The sequence below is a fragment of the Panonychus citri genome, unplaced genomic scaffold (assembly GCF_014898815.1).
Source record: "Panonychus citri isolate SS breed McGregor unplaced genomic scaffold, ASM1489881v1 Contig00050, whole genome shotgun sequence".
NCBI classification, from domain to species: Eukaryota; Metazoa; Arthropoda; class Arachnida; order Trombidiformes; family Tetranychidae; genus Panonychus; species Panonychus citri.
Genome location: NW_026515455.1, coordinates 33548 through 53394, shown reverse-complemented (window position 1 = coordinate 53394; position 19847 = coordinate 33548). Strand labels below are relative to the sequence as shown.

Here is a 19847-nt window from a genome sequence, read left to right as displayed (position 1 = left end):
TTTTAGACAAAGCAGATGGAGCACCAGTTGGAAGGATCGATTGCAATTAATTGGTTGGATTACAATTAAAACTAATGAGTTACAATCGGTTTTGTATTGTTCAATTTCAAGAACCTTTTTTAATGGTCATTGGGGTTACATTAATGTGAGAATATCATCAAGTAAAAATAGTAAACAACAGAAAATGATTAACTCTTAGTGATTTTATCAGATTGACTTGATGGGTTAATTTGATTCTGTTTGATTGTGGCCTCAACTTCAACCAATTGCATTGGTAAATTGACACATCCGATTGTGTATCCCCAATATGTTGACAACGTGAGGAAATAATCGCCTTTAATATTTGGAATTCTTGGGTCTACGTAAAAATCGTAATAATAACTGTATTTTTTTCCTTTTTCGATTGGACAAGTTAATCCATGGTTAGAACAAGCATTTCGATCTAATATTGGCAAAGGGACATTTACAGATAAGAACGAACTAGTTTTCTGACTAACATCGGCATAAACATAATCAGAATCGAACGGAGCCTCGAAATCAACTTCCAATCGACCTTTGATTCCTCGATTCATCAAACAAGGCTCTGTATCATTCTGACAACCAAACAGACGTAATTCCAAAACTTTACCGCCTTGAAAATCGATGAAAAGAATCAAAATTAATGAAAAAGAGTCGATAAAGTTGATTAAATTGATTGAGATGAGAAACAAACAGCTTATACTTACCACAAGGAGTAAAGTCAATTTTCAGGCTGAGACATTGGAGACTCAAAAAACACGAGAACACAAGAAATGATTTGATAAAAGTTAATTGCTTCATGATGGACATCGTTGATTGTACTTGATTATCAAGAGTTGTCTCACCATTTATAACAAACCTCTGGATGACCTGATAACAATATTGCAACGTAATGGCTAATTAATAGTTTAATTAATTCCTTTTTAACAAGAAAAAACAACAACAATCAAAAATTAAACATTTAGGTTAAGTTTATTTTTGATTGTATCAATTTTTATTGGTTATAAAACAAATTTTCTTGATCAATTTGTAGATCAATGGATTGTAAGGATCAAGATCGTTACAGATTTCTAAGAGAAAATTATATTGGTTTAATTAATTGTTGAGATCGCCTTGTGTCTATTGATCAACCATCAACCCTAAATGTGAAGGTTGATTGAGTATAATTAATGTCAACATGAATATTAATCATTTTTTTCTCGGTCATCGGGTATCAGTTCAGTTCATTTTCATGGCCATGATCTTGTTTTTTTCTTATCATTTTGATTTCGATAAGTGTGACAAATTTACTCGTAAATTGCTTTACGACGTGTCTTCAATTTCCTTCCAAAGGCTCGATTCAACTGTGATTGAAATTAAAAGTGAATTAATGGTCCAATAGACGGTGGGTCAATTAAAACTTACTCTTCCTCGGTGATTGGCAATCAAACTATCGGCGATAAAATTCAATTCAAAATCTTTGAATGGGGCAAGTACATTCATTTGAAAATATCCTTTCACATTGCCCGGGGGCTCGTAATGAGCAACAACGATCAATTTACCAGATCGACTTCGAGCTTTACCAATTCCAAATTTTTTCGATTCTTTCCAAATCATTTGAGTGAATTGATCTGTGAGTTTTTTTCCATAATTATAAATCGATAAACACTTTTAGTAATCTCCAGTTTTAGAATGATTATTGTAACTAATCAACCAATTAATCAACTTACTCGCTCGTGTGTGCAATAAATGATTAGGTAAGTCGAATCTGTAATGATCGATTTCAGCGTACCAATACTTTGTTACTTGTTCACCTTGCAAATTTCAATACAAAACAAGAATTAATCAGTGATGAGATGAAATGTAATATTTACTTACCGTTAACTTCAATTTCATGAAGAGAACTGCATTTGAGAATAAGATTTTCACCGATTGTTGATTGATTTTGATGATAGAAAACATCCCAATGAGCTAATTTATTAGCCCAGTCCTGAGCTCTTTCACATAATTGAATCGATAAACTCAATGGAGGAGCTCGATGTTTAATCCTCAATATGTTGTGCCAATGAAGTGAATCAAGAACAAATTTATTCTCCTTGAACAAGACACCATTTTGATCCAGATTATCATGAATCACTCTTAGTCCATGACATGAAATCTACAATTTTATCAATTTTAGTTTGGACAGATTAACTAAATCTCAAGAATACAAGAGTTATGCTTGAATTTTACTAGATTGATAAGTAAATTAAACACTAACACATAAATTATCCCATCAAATTAGTTGATTGTGTAAATTAATTTTAAACTTTAAATTCATTAATTGGTAGAATTAAATGATGACAACAATTTACAGAGTATTCCATCAGTTTTTGTCTTTGACTCCGAATTTAAGTATAAAAGTTAAGATGTTGAGCTCTTCTTGGTCATTGATAACTTTGTTTCTGACAACTAAATGATCTTGAAATATGGAAATTGGGTCAATATATTTAAAGACAAAAAAGTTATCCAGAAAACGTACCTAAAGAGCATTTGATGTAATTTGAATAACAAAAGGCTCACCAGTTACTATTCAATCATTACATTTGTTGTCATGTAAATTGCGATACAAGAAAAACTCATCACATTAATAGAGATAAAATATAGTTTCATGATTAATTCATCTTAAGAAACATCAATTTACCCTTTCGATGTGTTAATAAATTATAGAAATGAAGATGAGCATGAAGAGAGAGGAAACTGAGTGAGGATAAAAAATGATGTTTTGTCAAATCTCAGTGAGAGTGAAGATTCAATGAAAGAGGATGAGGATGAGGAAGATAAAAAATTATCATCAAATAAAAAGAATGAAAATGCTGAGTCCAAACAATCGATAGAATCTCGAGATAATCGTTATCAGAAATTTCATGTTCAACCTTCACTTTTGACCTTCTCTTACTATTCCAATATCAAAATGAGATCAATGTTTCTTTTCATCGATATAAAAATCTATTGGAACTTATCTGGATTATTGTTATCGTTTCTATCGATTTGGTTTCATGTATCAGTTCATTGTTTCCATCGAAAGATTCAGCAACATTTCTAAACGATAAACATCCATTTTAATTCACTCAATCTCTGCAATTGTTGAGGAATTTGAGAATCAGTTAATCTTAGGAACTTTGAAATTGGATGAAAGCAATTCGATTTTACTCAATACATGTATAACGATGTATCTGACGAGTTTGATAATTAATGAAGAATTTATAATGTAATTGTAGCTAATCAAAGTTATCAAAATTTTCCATGCAAATATTTGGATAAATGAAACGTGTACTTACTATTTTAGTTATTAAAAGAGTATAATCATGTTTTGAATCGATTTCATTATTCCGATTAACTGAAGGTTTTGTCGTACTTAATTCTTTCGTTTTTGATGAACTTTTAGAATGTTCGATTTCATTCAAAGGGAAAGAACAAAGATCAATTAAACTAGCACATTTCTCACTAGTATGTTTATATAAATCCAATGAAGAGAATCCACTGAATGAACCAACCTCTTTCCATACAGAGTCGATTAACTTGTTCATTGTAACTGAATTAGCAACAGAATGGAACATTCAACTTGTCGAAAGCAAAATGAGCTTTTGGTAAACATTAAAGGTTATTCATGATTCAAGGAGTTTGCTCAATGGAAGGAATGAAATCTTAGCCACTTTCAAGATCGTTTGATGAACGGAAAAATTATATTATTGTTTAAATTCACGTAATCATCATGATAATCAACAGCCCAACCTCGAGACTTTCATCAATTTCACTTATTCATTTGTCTCGGGCATCTTTGCATCAATAATAACTCATCCAGCTGATGTGATTAACTCCACGATTAATGAGAAGAGCTGCCATGACTGCTTTCACTTGGACTATTTTTGAACATTGTATTCGTTCAATAGGAATCAAATGATTACTATCACAATATTTAGATTCGATTTACAATCTATTTCCTGTAATAATATTAATCAAAAAGCGCTTCAATTTAGTCACCATTTATTTATTTGTTTGTTATCGTTTTCATTAAATTAAAATCATGTAAATCATCTTGGAGTATCAAGATCAGTAATTAGCCAAAATCCTTTGATAACTAATCCAAAGCTAAATGGGAATAGAATTAATCACAATCAAAAATTAGAATAATCACGAAACTGTTTAAATGTCTTCGAGAGAAATTCAACCAGAAATGTTCGTTGAAAGTCCAAGAGATGACGCGCATTCATTTTCTATGGTTTGTTGTGAGTTTTTCGGTCTTTCCATTGGAAAGTTTCCAATTTGTCTAATTATGTAACACAATTTGTGACACAAATTTTGTGTTTATTTATTTTCTTTCTTTTGTGGTTGAAGTTGAATTTAATCTCAGGTAAACTGTTTGTTTCCAAGGATTTATTTTAATCTCTGTTGAAAAATGTCCATTCGTTTAGTTTTCGTCTAGACTTTTTATCCGGTTGCTCAAAAGTCGCGAAAGAGTAAAAGAAAAGTGAAACCCCGTCAATATCAAGAAAGAATTGTTTTCAGATGCAATCTCAAATGAGAATATCTTCAGCTTCTTCGAGTGTGGCTGGAGGTGCCTCTGGCGCTCTCATGGTCGGGCCCAATTTCAAGGTGGGCAAAAAAATCGGTTAGGTTAGGTTAGGTGCCTTTGACTTTTACTCTCTCACCTTTTCCTCTCCTTTCCTCCTACTCCATCCCCTTCTCTTTATATCTCTTTTTCCTCTCTTATCATCCACATTCTCTCTCTATTGCATATTTTTGAAAAATACCTTGGGAAATCATCATAGAAGCTGAGATAAAATTAAAAATATTATCAATCATTTGTTGATTAGTATTGTGGCAAAAAAATGTAAACAGAGAAAATGGTTTACCTGTTGTTAAAGCATAATTTTGGGAAACTTGATAAAAGTCTGTTGAGAAAGGATGCGATTTTCCATGAAATGTTGGCGTTATCGATTCTCTGGTTGCTAATTCCACGGCGACATTGAACAAATCTAAATTGGGTAACTGGCCGTTGATTCCTTCAATCTCAATCTCCAATTGAGTGATATCTTCATCATCAATTTGTAAATTAACGGCTGCTTGTATGGGCCCACTCTTAGCTGTCAGATAACCAGAAGTTAAAACAGGTGATGAGTAAACTTCATGGTAAGAATCAAGCCATGCCTGGAATCCAATCTCTTGACCAGAAATCAAGAATATTACATCTTTAGCTAGATAACTTTTCTTGCTAAAATATTTAGCCATCGCCAACATCAAACCGATGCCAGGTAAAGTTTTCCCATTGAACTTTTGTGAAGATTGGCACAGGGGTGAAATGATCAAAGCTTCTGTACTTGGTGATCTTGAATTGCACAAACAGATTCGCCAAGCATAATCTAAAATTGTTTTGTCAAATTTTTATCAATCAGAAAATGAGAGGAAAAAAATGTTTCTTAAAGCTGATTTGATGATTTAAGGTGACACTTTGATTTAATTTGATGATAATGATGATGATTATGTGACAGGCTTGAATTGTTAACTAATCAGAAAATTTAACAACATTTAAAACCAGAAAATGATTAAAAAATGATAATGTTGAAGATAAGTAAATTGCTGATGGTGCGATGTCAGTTATAACCAATGAAGTAGTTACATTTTTAAACGATGATGATGATGAACATGATGAATTTCAATTCCATGGGTGGTGCCTGTTTGTTTGCCCTGCGCTTCCTGAGTGTGTCTTCCTCTTTTGTGTTGAATGTTTGGAAGAAAACAAAATCGAACATGAATTTTCATCATTTTATTTTCTCTCTTTTCGCAAACTTTGTATAATTCGATAGATTTGTAATCTTTATTGTTAACATTTCCTCCTGTCGATTACATAACAATTAATAAGTGAATTGTGATCGGATTGTTATTATTGTTGTTCTATTGTGTGTCCACTGTGTCCACTCTGAAAGTTCGTTTTGTTTTTCTTTTGTGGATGAGTTTCCATTCGTTGGTGAAACGAATACATGATAAAGTGATTCACAAGTTTTATTTTTCCTCGTGTTCTCATTTTATATTTTACTGAATTTTCGTTAATGGTTCAGATCAATGAATCGTAAACGAAGTATAGACGATGCCGGTGAGGAAATAGCACCAACATTCACCAAGAAACCGCGAATCCGTCAAGAAGATGATGGAAATCGTTTGGTTTTCGAATGTCAACTCATCTCATCCCCTCGTCCAAAGATAACTTGGTACAAAGGTGATGTTCAAATACAAGATGACCAAAGAATCGAAGCTCGAATAACCGAAGTTGGTCCGAATAAATTTCTGGTCTCTCTTGAATTAAACGATGTTATCGGTGAAGATTCTGGTATTTATTGGGTTAAAGCGAAAAACAAACAGGGCGAGGTTTCGGCCTCGATTAAATTAAACTTTACTCGTAAGTTTTAATCATAGAAAAATGGAAATCTAATTGTTAGCAATCTATTAATAATTCAACTATTCAATTTATCTAATTATCAAATTCAATTGTTTTATTTCATTTCCTTCAATCCAAATCTCGTCATTCAATCAGCGGTGGATTCTCCTCATGATGAGTAAGTGACAATTTATCATTTCAAAGTTTTAATCATTATCATGATAGAGAATCGATAATAGTTTATTATTAATTATTGTTTACGAAAGTGATTAAGTTACTACTGAACGGGGGAGGGTGAAAATGTCTCTTTAAGTTAATCATTGAGCATGAAAAGTGCATCGAGTTTTCATCAGAACAATTTTGTTTTCGAAATTATCATTTCCCTCTCCCTCTCTTCCTCTCTCTCGCTTTCTCAATTTTTCTCTGTCTTTTTTCTCTATCTCTTTCTAGAGAACCTTCCCCCCCCTCTCTCTCTCTCTCTCTCTCTCTCTCTCTCGCACTCATCCCTTTTTCTCTCTCACTGAGATGGAAAAATATACTTATTTATATTTATATCTTGTTCGAGTTGTTCCCTCCTCTCTATTTATAAGCCAAGAACTGAGGACGATGAAAGAAAGAGAAAAAGAAAGAAAAAGCTCGAAAGAGAGTAAGAAGAGGCTTCTAAGTCGCACCCACTCTTAGTTGGCATATATTTTAAGGTCTCTCGAAGTTGGCCAAAAATGGACCGCATTCTTGTTCGTATAAGTTCAAAAGTCGACAGAGAAGTAAAAAAGAGAAACAGAGAAAGACCAAGATGATAAGAAAGAGAGAAAAAGAGAGATAATCTCTCTCTCTCTCTCTCTCTCTCTCTCTCTCTCTGTGTCTGTGGTGTGTGTGTATGAGTGAGTGAGTGTTCATGTGTGTATGTTTGTGTAGTGAAAGACTCGAGTCAACAGTTGTTATTGTTGTTGTTGTTGTAACAACGGTTGATCATCAGAACTTCAGTGATTGTTTTCAATTAAGTTTGATTGCTCGATTGATTGAATTAGTTTAATTTTTGTTTGTTTGCTGAATGGAATCAATTCAACTGGATGCTGGATAATTACAACTTAAGGTGCTAATTGTCACCAAATCCTTAATCATCATCAAACCATTATTATTATCATCGGATAATAATAATAATGGAACGACAATTAAAAACTTCGTAAAGTTACCCCTTTGATTATTATTGAAATACTAAGTTTCTAGTTGATTAATTTTAAATAATGATATGAAATATTGATCTCAACTCAATTGATAGTAAATTATTACAACCAAATTGTGACAATCAACGATAATCAACAGTTACAACTATTTTTATTATTATCAAATCGAATAAGAAATTGTTAAAAAAAATAACGAATTAGAACTTGATTTTCGACCTTTACTCCCGATTCGTTTTCATCTTGCTCATCCTCATCATCTTTATCATAATTAACTTAATCATCTTTGACAAGTTTAATTGTTGTTAATTGATTCACCATCCAACTCAATCATTGTATCATTGTCACCAGTTTTCAAAGCATAGTCCTAATTAGGCGTTTGATTTTAATTGTGTTATCATTTGTTTGATTTGTGTTTCTCATCTTAATTGTTGATCATAATCAACTTTGATTGTCCATTTTTCCATCATAGTCCAGTGATTGTTTTGACGAAAATAATTTAACAATGGCTTCGAGGTTTGTAAATTAACTGTTGATTTAATAGGGAGCCGAAAAAACCAGTTAATTCTAGTGAAAATTAATTACGATTTGAAATTGTTAACATGTCGAGTTTTGATAAATCTAACTGAATGCTGAGACTCAGATATCTTGAAATGTTCAAACTCGTGAACATAAAAAAAGGTCGAGCGACAATTTGAATTGTCCATTTGATGTTATATTCGAATTTTAGTTAACTTTGAATTAGAGGTGGTAATGACCTTGAATGTGGATTTACAAGAGAGATATTAACAGTGTTGAAAGAGAAAAAATCAATCAATTTAATGAAGAAAATAGAAGAAAATATTTGCTAATAAAGTTTTGCTTTTGTTTTCTCTATTGTTTATTCCATTCATTTGGTCATCTAATGGTCATCTCATATGGAATTATAGACAAATTGATGGACTAGCACCAACATTTGCTAAGAAACCAGCGATCAAACAGGAAGACGATGGTCGTCGATTAATATTTGAATGTAAAATCACAGCTGATCCACAACCAGCAGTTTCCTGGTATCATAACGGTACAGCGATCGAAGCCTCATCTCGATACAAGGTAAGATAAAATAAGAATTGGATTAAGTGGATTAGTTGGAGATCATTGTGAGACTAGCCAAATAGAAAATTCTCAATATTCTACTAAAGATATTAGTTTGATTCCATTATTAAAGTTTATCACTTAGGTGGTTATGATGATGATCTTTGCAGTATTTTGATTCTCTTAAGGGATAAGTTGAGGTTTACCTTGGTTTCCAAAATAATCTCCATTCCTTTCTAGCATCTCTTTCTCTCTTCTGAGTTTTTCCATTGACTTTAATCTCTGTATCATGTTTCAAAATGATGATAATTCTGAGTATACATGGTGGGTGAGAGAGAGAGAGTAAAGATCAGGGAGGGAGAGAGTGTGCCGTGTGGATCATGTTGAATAAATATAACACATAAACAACCGGTAAACAAAGTTAAATCTTTCAACCAAATTCTGTTCCAGTTTTTCTGATTCTATTCACCGATTTTCATATTATTGGAACACCAGAATGGTGCGCAGAGTGAGAGTGAGAGAGTGAGAGAGAGAGAGATGCTTTCACTTGGACTATTTTTGAACATTGTATTCGTTCAATAGGAATCAAATGATTACCATCACAATATTTAGATTCGATTTACAATCTATTTCCTGTAATAATATTAATCAAAAAGCGTTTCAACTTAATCACCATTTATTTATTTGTTATCGTTTTCATTAAACTAAAATCAAAGTGCAGCAAAATTTTCAATCCGATTTGATTATCTTATTGTTTATTGAAAGGACAAATCTCTCTGAACCATTTAAACTAATTGGAGTAATCAACTTACAATGAACATTTCGTTATCATTGACAATATGAAACATTGTAAATGTTGATGAAACTCACTAATTGAAGATAAATTCATATAAATGGAATAGTCAAAGTCTTTATCGATTTGCGTTCTCATTATTGATTCACGAATCCCAATCAATATTGTGACTGTAGATTAAATTATATGTTGGTCATGTTAAACTTGAAACAAGGATGAAGACACTTTCACAATTTATCACTGTTTTCATTTGCAAGGTAAATTCAATCAATAATTTGAAGCCAGATTGGGAAGAGAAAAGCAGAACCAAAGAGATAAGTCCAATTTCCATAAATGTACCAATCCTCCAGTTGACCAAGTAGCAACGATTTATGATTCTGAAAAGACTGTTGAATATGAGAGGTAATGTCCAATTGAGAATTGAACCATAATGATGTACCAAGTATACAAAGATAACTTATTGATAGAGGATGAATGAGAAACACCAATGGTGAAAAAAGTTTTCTAAGCAAATTGTTTGGAAGAGAAACACAAATGTAAGCAATGGGCATCATAAGGATGGTAAGGAAAAGAGCCAAAGAAATATTAAAAAGAGATAAACATGATAGAATTAAAGCCAAATTTATGAGAGTGACACACTGCCTTGCTTTCAGAAGTTCGATTGAGTTTTTGTTCAGCTTGACCAGAGGATTAAAGATGAACAATAGTGAGGAAACAATTAAAGAATAATAAATGGCCTCTTTAAAAGCTAGATTATGGCTTTGGTAAATCCAAGCAAATCTTTGTAGAAAGAACGGCAAAGACGCGACCAGAAATCCACAAACGTGACAATAAAAGTTGAAAGGCAACGCAGCCCATAAAGACCCCGATTCATCATGGCAACTATCCAGATTCATTTTCAAATAAATATTTAAGGCTTTGAATAGAAAGAGAGATGATGATGAGAAGAACGTAATATTTACAGGCGTAAAGAAAATCTTCCGGGCAACCACAGATTAACAAGTAATTTGGAAAATTTTACCAATGAGATGATCTGAGCTTCCATCATTTACTATTTTTAGCTTATCTTCATCTCTGTCTCTCTCTCTTCGTTTTTGTTATTCATCTTTTCATATCTTTGTCGAAAAGTTTAAAGGTATCAAAGATGAAGCTTTTCTGAGTATCAAGAGAAAAGAGCGTCGGTGATATATATAAATTTCAGAATTATTAGAATTTGTTTTTATCTTTTTTTCTAATTTCATCATCTTCTTCTATCATGTAGTTATCATGGATTGAATAGATCATAAATCACTAAGAACTTTTTTTCTCTTTTTCGAATCTCAAATAACACCAAATAATCTCATCATCATCTTGAAATTGAAGTGATGAGAGGTGATGAATTCCATTCAGGACATTGATCTTTGCTTATCTTACGAAAATTCTTTGAGCTGATTATCAGTTAACACAGTTCGAACTGTCCAAGTCCAATAAACGCGCTAATTGTTGAGGGAAAATGGATAAGAAAAACAATTTTACTTGTTGATTAAAAAAAGAGCAGTAAAAGTGAAGAGCCAAGAAATTTAATGTTAGACAATGTTAATCAGATTGGCATCACATCTTCAAGTGTGTCTTCATCTATTTCTGAAAATTAATCTCATTAAGCGACGGTGACAAGAGGAAAACATGATAATGATGTGGATGAGATGCTGATTAAGGCCAAAGGATAGACACCAAAGGAGCATTGAGACTTCAGGAAGAAGAAAATAATATTCAGCAAAAGATGAGAATAAGCTCAATAGAGTATTTATAACGGTAAAAATTTCGAGAGGAAACAATTTTACAATAGAATAGAATAGAATATGTTACATTCTAATTGATTGTATTCGAAATCAATTCAATCAGAAAGGTTGTTTTCCTTTTCATGTGAATTTCAGAATCGAAAATATCAAATAAAAGATAATCTTCTTCTCTAATCTTGTTAATCCTTTACTTAGAATTTGAACATTTTTCTATGGATTAAAATGGAATCCATTTAGTGAATAATTAACTTATCATCATATTAATCTGTTGATCGTCATTAAGATCAATGTTATTTTGTTTCTTTTTTCTTTCTCCATCTTGTTTTCTATTAATTGGAATAGAAAACAAGAAGCCAAGAAAATTGTGATTCTATTCTCAGTTGATGGAGAAACAAAGAGAATCAACTGTAAGAAAGTAAATGGATCATAATTAATGGTGAAGATAATTAAAGGTGTATAATTATTTAGATACGAACATAGTAATTAGTTTACTTATTGTGATTAAATTAATAATCTAAATATAATGTAACAAGAATCACATGAGAAATGATCAAATGGAAAAGTAAACATTGTTGAAAGAATTTAAATCATCATCGTAATTGTTATGATTCCAAAGAAAAGAGAGAAAACGAATCAACAATTAATTGTGTTTGTAATTTGTTCCTAATCTTGTTAATTATTTTTCTCTAATAGTTAACTGTTAAAAAGGATGCAGATAAATCCAATAGTTACTTGGCTCATATGGAAATTACTGAGGTTCGTGTTGAAGACGCTGGAAAATACAAAGTAATTGCTAAGAATGAGCTTGGCGAAAGCAACGCAAGCATAAGTCTCAATTTTGACAGTAAGTTAATTGTTCATTGATTGCTAATTGTTTTCCCTTAAATTAGTTATCCTAATTGTCATCAATTGCTTACCAACTAATATAATTAATATCTAACGAAAGGGTTGAGATCTTTGTCTTGGCTCAATGGAGAAATCGATTAACACTAGTAAAGACTTTTTTCAATCAATTGTATTAATATTTGTAGATTTAATTGTTGATTCAATTTACTTGGATTGTTAATTGTTCAGCTGATTGTTGAATATTTGACTTTCTCTTTCTGCCAATTTTTAATTTCTCTCAATCAAATTAATTGTTTAGTAATAAATATTTTCTCTTCGTTGAAGAGAATTAAAGTTGTGCCAAGTAGTGTAAACATTTTAATTCTCAGACTAGAAAATGTGTAATATGTTTACAATTAGAATTAGAATCAGGTTTATTCATATTACTGAGGATTTGCCCCTGAAACTGATGATCTTATATTATTTTCTTTCGAATTGGAAAAGATAAACAAACAAACAGCTGATTACCTACTATTCGTTTTTACGAGTTGAAGTTTGTCTGGATTTTTTTTCTCTAATTTCGTTTTCATTTTCACTTTTCATTCATCAGGTGATGATTCTTCAGTACCGACTGATAATGCTAAACCGACATTCACCGAAAAACCTGTGATAAAACAATCAGATGATGGAAGTAAAATTATCTTCGAGTGTCGCTTGGTCGCCGAACCAGCGCCGACAATTGAATGGTTTCATAAAGGTAAACTCGTCAAGGAGGATCTTCGTCATAAATATAAATTAGTCTCTGATAAGCACCATCATGTTGCATCACTTGAATTAAGTCGAGTTGGTGGTGAAGATGGTGGAGAGTATCGATTGGTGGCAAAAAATTCAAAAGGCGAAGGTTTCGCTCACATAAATCTAAACTTCGAAGGTGGAAGACCCAAATTACCCGAGGGTAAAGCTCCACGTTTCCCGAAAAAACCAACAATCCGTCAAGTTGGTGGTGACCTTGTATTGGAATGTATCGTTGAAGCTAATCCAAAGCCCGATATCTCTTGGTACCATGGGACGAAGGTCATTAAAGAGGGTACTCGACATAAAGCGGTCATCAAAGAGATCGATAAAGATACTTTCGCTCTCTCATTGGAGATTAGTGATCCCTCTAATGATGATGGGGGAACTTATCGTTGTAATGCCGTTAACGAATTAGGTGAATCTAATGCCAATATAGCTCTTAACTTCCAGGGAGGTGGAGAAGAGGAAGACCTTTCACCCACCTTTGTGACCAGGCCAAAGATCATTCCAAAAGACAATGGAGCCCTGATAGTAATGGAGTGTAGAGTTAAATCAACGACAAAAATTACGACGATTTGGTACAAAGGATCAACTCTAGTAAAAGAATCGACAAGATTCAAGAGTAGTGTGATTTCTGAAGGTTCCGATGAATATACTGTTCGTCTTGAAATCAAGGTAAGAAGAAAAAAGAACCGAATAATAAACAAAAAGTTTTCTCCTCTAAAATGATATAATAATAACAGAATATCATAAATAGAAAATAATAATAGTAATAAGTAATAATTGCTGAGAAAGATGATAATCGCATCTGGAGTATTTTTCGAAAGATATTCCTTACTCTATCTTCTCTCTCTTCACAAATCATCCTAAAATGACTTTAAACCAACCACCATACGAACACAAATATGCTAATAATAAGGTCTAAAAATGTACTCTAACGGTACATTTTCATCTCTTGAATCTCTATGTGTTTTATGTGTCTCTTTTTACTCGAGTTTCTCTTGATCCTCCTCTTTGAGCTGAAATTGGACTAGAGCCAAAAATTTTTCTCTCTATTAGAATTCCTTCTGGTTAATCTTAGGTTAACTTTGTGTGTGAAATCATTAAATCACCGAGTAATAAAAGGAAGTGTGAGTTTCAGAGAGTATATAACTTGATGATGGAAGATGAAGAGAGAGAGAGAGAGAGAGAGAGAGTAAAGAAAGGGTCTGAAATCAGGTTGCTTATTACAGAGGAACGAGGATGAGGAAAACGTTTCTAAATGCCCTTGGATTCTAGTAACTTGCCAGAAGATATTTCAAACTCAGTAGTATTTATATTCACATGGGAATATTGTATTAACTACACGAGTATAAATGTTACTCAGATTCTTAAACCATTTTATTGGGAAGATAAAGAAAGAAAGAAAGAGAGAGAGAGAGAGAGAGAGAGACGATAATAATCATCAGAGCAGAAAATAGGACAATTCATGATGAAGGAAGAGAAAGAAAAAAATGAATTCGAAAACAATTTGTTTCTTTATTGTGATTTTCATCTAATCAGTTTTATTATCTCTTATCATTTTTTTATCATCATCATTATCATTCATTTCCTCATCTTATTTAATTATATCTCTCCTTTGGCTGTAATCTAATATCATTGGAATGGTATTAAATTGTTATTATTTTCCAAGAGAAAAAGTTTCTCTTTCTTTGTCGGATTATCATCCAACTTGAGAGATAATCCAACCCATAGAATCGTTTAATTATCCAGAGAGAGAGAGAAAATTTTGTCAACTCTTTCATTTTCAAGGTTAAATTGTTCTCATTTCAGTCCTGTTAATTGTCATCATTTTGTCTCTTAATCTCCCTGTAGGATCCAGTTAAAGATGACGGCGGTGTCTACAAGTGCAACATTAAAAATAGTCACGGTGATATTAATGCTAATCTTAATCTCAACATCGAAGGTGGTGATATTGAAAAGGCGGGCGAGCCTCCGACCTTTGTTGAAAAGCCGAAAATCATTCCCGAAAATAATGGAAAGTTAATAATAATGGAATGTAAAGTTCGGTCGAAACCCAAACCAGACATTGTTTGGTACAACGATGGAACTATTGTCCGAGAAACAACTCGAATTAAGTTAATTGTTAAAGAAGAGACAACTGATGTTTATCTTATACGATTAGAATTACGAGATCCCGAACTGACCGATGCAGGTCAATATAAGTGTAATGTCCGTAATCCTGCCGGTGAAAGTAATGCCAATCTGAAGCTCAATATTGAATGTGAGAGACTTTCGATTGATTGATTTTTGTTTTCTTCTTCTTTTCTTCTGATCATTGATTAGCTAATTGATTTTCTTATTTTTCGTTTTCTTTCCAGTGGCTCCGGTAATTAAAGAGAAACCCAAAGTAATTAAACAAACCAAAGAGAGAAAGGTTGTCATTGAGGTTAGAATCGCTTCGGGTGCCGCACCGAAGGTTCAATGGATGAAAGAATCAACGGTTATTCGTGAAGATTCACGGCACGTTGTTCGAATCCAGGAAGTATCTAAAGGAGAATACGCTGTGGCCTTAGAGATCGACAAGGCCGAAAAGTTAGACAAAGGAACTTACAAAGTAGTCGCAAAGAACGAGAAGGGAGAATGTACTTCGCAAGCGGTTACAGTCGATGTCGAAGGTAAAAGAAAAATAATGCTAATAATTATGAACGATTCTAATCAATTGATTTCATTTCGTAGATATGGTTGAAGCTAAAGATCAAGAACCAGCTAAGAAACCGAAACTCGATGAGAACAAGGAAAACAAACCTCAGGCCAAACCTGGAGTAAAAGTCGCAAAGCCAATGTTTATCTCGCAAATCAAATCACGAGTAAGTTAATTAGAGAAATTGAAATTTGCTGAACGTAATTGTGAACATTTTACTCTACCAACTCATAGACTATCAATGAAGGAGCTGAGATTGAATTTGCGTGTAAATTCACATCAAAGGAAAAAGTAACAATCAACTGGTTCTATAATAAGAAAAAAATTTCATCTTCTTCCAAATATTCAATTGTTTCAACTGAATCTTCATCTGTCCTGAAATTAACGAGCGCTTTATTTGAGGACAGTGGTGAATATATTGTCAAAGTGGCTAATTCAGGGGGAGAAATTGAATCAGCGGCTGAATTAACGGTCAAGAGTAAGTTTATCAATTGCAAATCGGTATTGAAACCAACTCATGTTCAATTATCTTCGATTATCATCTAGTGACCGTCGCTAAACGTGAACCGGTGAAGAAAGAAAAAGCCAAACCTGAAGAGGCTCAACCGGAAAAGAAGGCAAAACTTGAACCAGAAAAACCTAAAGAAGAAGAGAAACCGGTCAAAAAGCCGATCGAAAAGCAAAGTTCGATACCAGATATTCAGGTGGAAAAGGAGAAATCACCATTGCCACCACGAGAAGATTCATTCGATTCTCAGGGTGGACCACCTCTGAAAAAGAAAGCGTCTATTCCGATGGTGAAAGAACCCACACCGGAACCAGAGCCGAAACCTGGTGGAAGACGAGGTTCATTTATCGACCCTTCAGGTAATCAAGTTCGACGAGGTTCTTTCATCGATGTTGGTGATGTACAAAGTTTACGAGCCTCTCCTGGTCGACGGACAAGTGATTCACGTCGTCCATCAACCGCTGAATTTGATCCAACCGATAAACCTGGAATAGCATTACAACCTAAAGGAAAAGAACCAAAGATCACAAATTACGGGGAAAATCAGCAAGGTACCGAAGGTAAAACGGCCTTTATTCAATTCGACGTTGAAGGTGATCCCGTCCCTCAGTTTCGATTGTACAAAGATGGACAAGAAATTTACGAGGGCGGACGATATTCAATAGTTACCGATGGTTCTACCAACACGGTTTACTTTTGTATCAAAAAGTCAAAATCAGCCGATGAAGGAAGATACACCATAGTGGCCTACAATGTACATGGCGAGGCGAAAGCAGAGATCGGTTTGTTTATCGGCGGTGAGGAAGGTATGGATTTCCGTGCCATGTTAAAACGAGGTAAAAGACAACAGTGGAAAAAGCAATCAGATGATCCTGATTGGGGAAATTTAAAAGCTGTTGAAGATGAAAGAAGAGCATCACTTAAGGAAATTAAGGTAATTGTAACAATTTAACATTTCTAACTTTTAATCAATCGAAGAAAAAAGTTATCAGCTGATTATCCGAATGAAACATGAAACGAGATAACTTGATAAGCTTTTAATAGATTCTGACAACGAACAAGAGTAAAAAAAGTTCATCACAACAATCAAAGTTTTCCATGAACAATTTAAAATTATCTTTATGTTCAATGTCTTAACTACTATCAAGTATTAATACATGTTTAATTGTCGCTCGAGGGGATTAGATATAATCGATTACATATCGATCGGTTCAATCCAAATTTCGTATTAGTTTTTTTTGTCTCATATCGATACAATAATATTATCGTTTTCATATGTTTATCCAATTTTACCCGAATCAAATTGTTTCGACAATTATAAGAACGATGTGACAAGTCCAAGAGGAAGTCGCCGACCATCACTCGCCGAGATAATACCAGACTGGCCTGTCTTACACCCTCCAAGTAAAAAACGCGAGGTTTGGCATTAAAGCCAATTGACTTAAAAGCTTAATCATAATTACCATAAGTTTTTGTGTTAATTATGAGGACGCAAATTTTAGATAATCAAGAAAACAAATCAAAGTCAATTGGTTTACAAAGATTAATTTTCATTAGTGATTGATTGTTAATCGTTGTTGCCTCTAAATTGGTTGGTCAATGTTGTGGTCATTGCTTTTTAGTATTAAATCATCATCAATGTTATTAAGCTTTATCGTGATGTAATTAACTTTTAACGGTAACAATTTGCTTGAATTAATTAACTGGTTTCATTTGCTTACATTGTTTTGTTTTGTATTGTGACTTTCTTATTGTTGTTTTTATTGGTGTTTTCTCATTGTGATTAGTTGATTGTTTTTGATAATTTTGTTGCAATTTGATTTTAACTGTGACTTTTTCTTTTCATTTTCTGATTTAAATCAATAGAAACCTGAGATTTTTACCAAACCCTTACAGAATCAAAAGTGTAAGGAAGGAAGAGATAAAAAAATTCGATTCGAATGTGTCTTCAGTAAGGTTGGAATTAAAGCTAAATGGTTCAAGAATAAGCAAGAGCTTTTCATGGGACGGAAAAACCACATGGTCTCACAGGGCGATCTTCATGTATTGGAGATAATTAACCCGTTAGTTGAAGACGAAGGCAAATATATTTGTAAATGTTTAGATGCGACCACCGAGGCTTATCTGGATGTCGAACCACCGGATCCCGTTTACAAATTTGTCAAGAAATTACCACCACAGAGTAAAGGTTACACCGATCGTGAATGTGTCCTAGAATGTGCCTGTAACTCACCTAAGGCACCAGTTAAATGGTATAAAGGTGAAAAGAAATTGGAAAATTCTGACAAATACATTATCGAGCAAGATGGTTTGGGGAAGAAGTTTCTCAAAATTCAAAACTGCACCATGGACGATGCGTCTGAATATACCTGTCGAATAAGTTCTGAAGAGTTCACCTCGACCAAATTGACCATCGCAGAACAAGCCTTCAAATTCATGAGGGTTCTAAGATCAATGAGGGTCAACGAAGGTGAAACCATTACTCTTGAGTGTGAGGTTGATGATTGGGAAGCTCCAGTTACCTGGTATTTTCAAGGGGAAGAGATTAAGAAGGATAAACATTATGATATTATTGCAGAAGGTAGGAAACGGAAATTGATCATCAAGAAGTGTAAAGTTACCGATGAAGGAAAATATTTAGCAAAGACCAAAGGAGATGAAACGGAATCTGAGGTTCTCGTTGAACCTGCAAATCGATTCAAAAAGAAACTCGAAGATGTTCACACCCTTGAGAAGAAACAAATTGTCTTCGAAGTTGAAATGACCGATACTCGAGCGCCATTGAAATGGTACAAAGATGGTCAAGAGGTAGCACCCAATGAAAGAATTCACATCAAGTACCATGATGATAAATATACGCTCACCATTGATGCGGCCAAACTTGAAGATGCCGGTGAATACATGGCAGCAACGCCAAATATTAAAACCAAATGTCGACTTACAGTTGATGAGGGTAAGTTGATTGTCACTTAATCGACGATTTCAATGTGATCTAATTTTCATTTCGTTTCCGTTTTTCAGCTGAACGACCTCCGATAATTAAACTTGAACAGACTGACTTTCAATCTGACGTTGGAAAACCGCTTATAATTGATGTTCCCTATTCAGGTAATCACAATTGTTTATCGGTGATTAAGTTATCGATTATTATTTTATCGGATTTTCATCTGGAATTCGGTTTTTTTTGTTTTTTCAGTTCCGGGAACAAGGACTTCAGATATTGTCGCTAAATTGACTCGCAATGGTAAAACAGTTTCTTCTAAGGATGTTGAGGTTGTTGTTCGTCCCGACAAAGTGATTTTGACCTTCCGAAAAACAACTCGTGATAATTCAGATGATTATCAATTCTCTTTAGCAAATGCTGAAGGTGAAACTAAAAAGGCTTTGAAAATTAACTTTATCGGTGTCCCCGCACCACCTGAAGGTCCACTTGAAATATTGGACCTTTTCCGTGATCGTTGTAAACTGGCCTGGAAGCCGACCAAAGATACTGGTGGATTACCTTTGAAACATTATGTCGTTGAAAGGCAAGCAGTCAGTTCTCGAGGAGGTTGGGTTGAAATTGGTACAACCGAAGATTGTAAATTTGAAGTTAACGATCTCGAATACAAGAAAGAGTATCGTTTCCGTGTTCGAGCGGTCAACAAAAAAGGTGCCTCGGAACCGCTTAATTGTGCCAAAGATATAATTGCCAAGGATCCTTATGATGAACCATCTAAACCAAAGTCTCCCGAAGTCACTGATTGGGACAAAGATCATGTAAGTTTATCAAAGATTTTGATCTGAATGTGACCTTAA

The 19847-nt window shown here is 33.6% G+C and overlaps 3 protein-coding genes across 5 annotated transcripts in view; 1 reads left to right on the top strand and 2 right to left on the bottom strand.

Annotated features, from left to right (window-relative positions):
• Positions 1-188: 188 nt before the first annotated feature.
• Positions 189-819, bottom strand: LOC128385662 (mite group 2 allergen Tyr p 2-like). The gene is made up of 2 exons (XM_053344548.1): positions 726-819; positions 189-631 (listed from the first exon to the last, which is right to left on the bottom strand). The coding sequence occupies exons 1-2, from the start codon at positions 817-819 to the stop codon at positions 189-191; spliced, it is 537 nt and encodes a 178-aa protein (XP_053200523.1).
• On the bottom strand, positions 491-5556 carry LOC128385806 (uncharacterized). Its single transcript, XM_053344728.1, has 7 exons — positions 4893-5556; positions 3318-4811; positions 1876-2155; positions 1728-1811; positions 1423-1628; positions 726-1361; positions 491-631 (listed from the first exon to the last, which is right to left on the bottom strand). The coding sequence occupies exons 2-6, from the start codon at positions 3594-3596 to the stop codon at positions 1305-1307; spliced, it is 906 nt and encodes a 301-aa protein (XP_053200703.1). The 5' UTR covers positions 3597-4811; positions 4893-5556; the 3' UTR covers positions 491-631; positions 726-1304.
• Positions 5557-5717: 161 nt separating this feature from the next.
• LOC128385796 (twitchin-like) overlaps positions 5718-19847 on the top strand; it is a 34686-nt gene continuing 20556 nt past the window's right edge. The window contains exons 1-13 of one of the 3 annotated variants that reach the window (XM_053344713.1): positions 5718-6433; positions 6569-6590; positions 8523-8685; positions 11932-12082; positions 12674-13533; positions 14713-15121; positions 15219-15515; positions 15577-15707; positions 15776-16019; positions 16088-16983; positions 17916-19002; positions 19071-19157; positions 19246-19808. In XM_053344713.1, the coding sequence (XP_053200688.1) occupies positions 6100-6433; positions 6569-6590; positions 8523-8685; positions 11932-12082; positions 12674-13533; positions 14713-15121; positions 15219-15515; positions 15577-15707; positions 15776-16019; positions 16088-16983; positions 17916-19002; positions 19071-19157; positions 19246-19808 (5244 nt within the window). In that variant the 5' untranslated portion in view covers positions 5718-6099. Of the gene's footprint in view, positions 6434-6568; positions 6591-7329; positions 8110-8522; positions 8686-11931; positions 12083-12673; positions 13534-14712; positions 15122-15218; positions 15516-15576; positions 15708-15775; positions 16020-16087; positions 16984-17915; positions 19003-19070; positions 19158-19245; positions 19809-19847 lie in introns of those variants that run through there. The other 2 variants (XM_053344714.1, XM_053344715.1) reach the window with 2 other exon arrangements.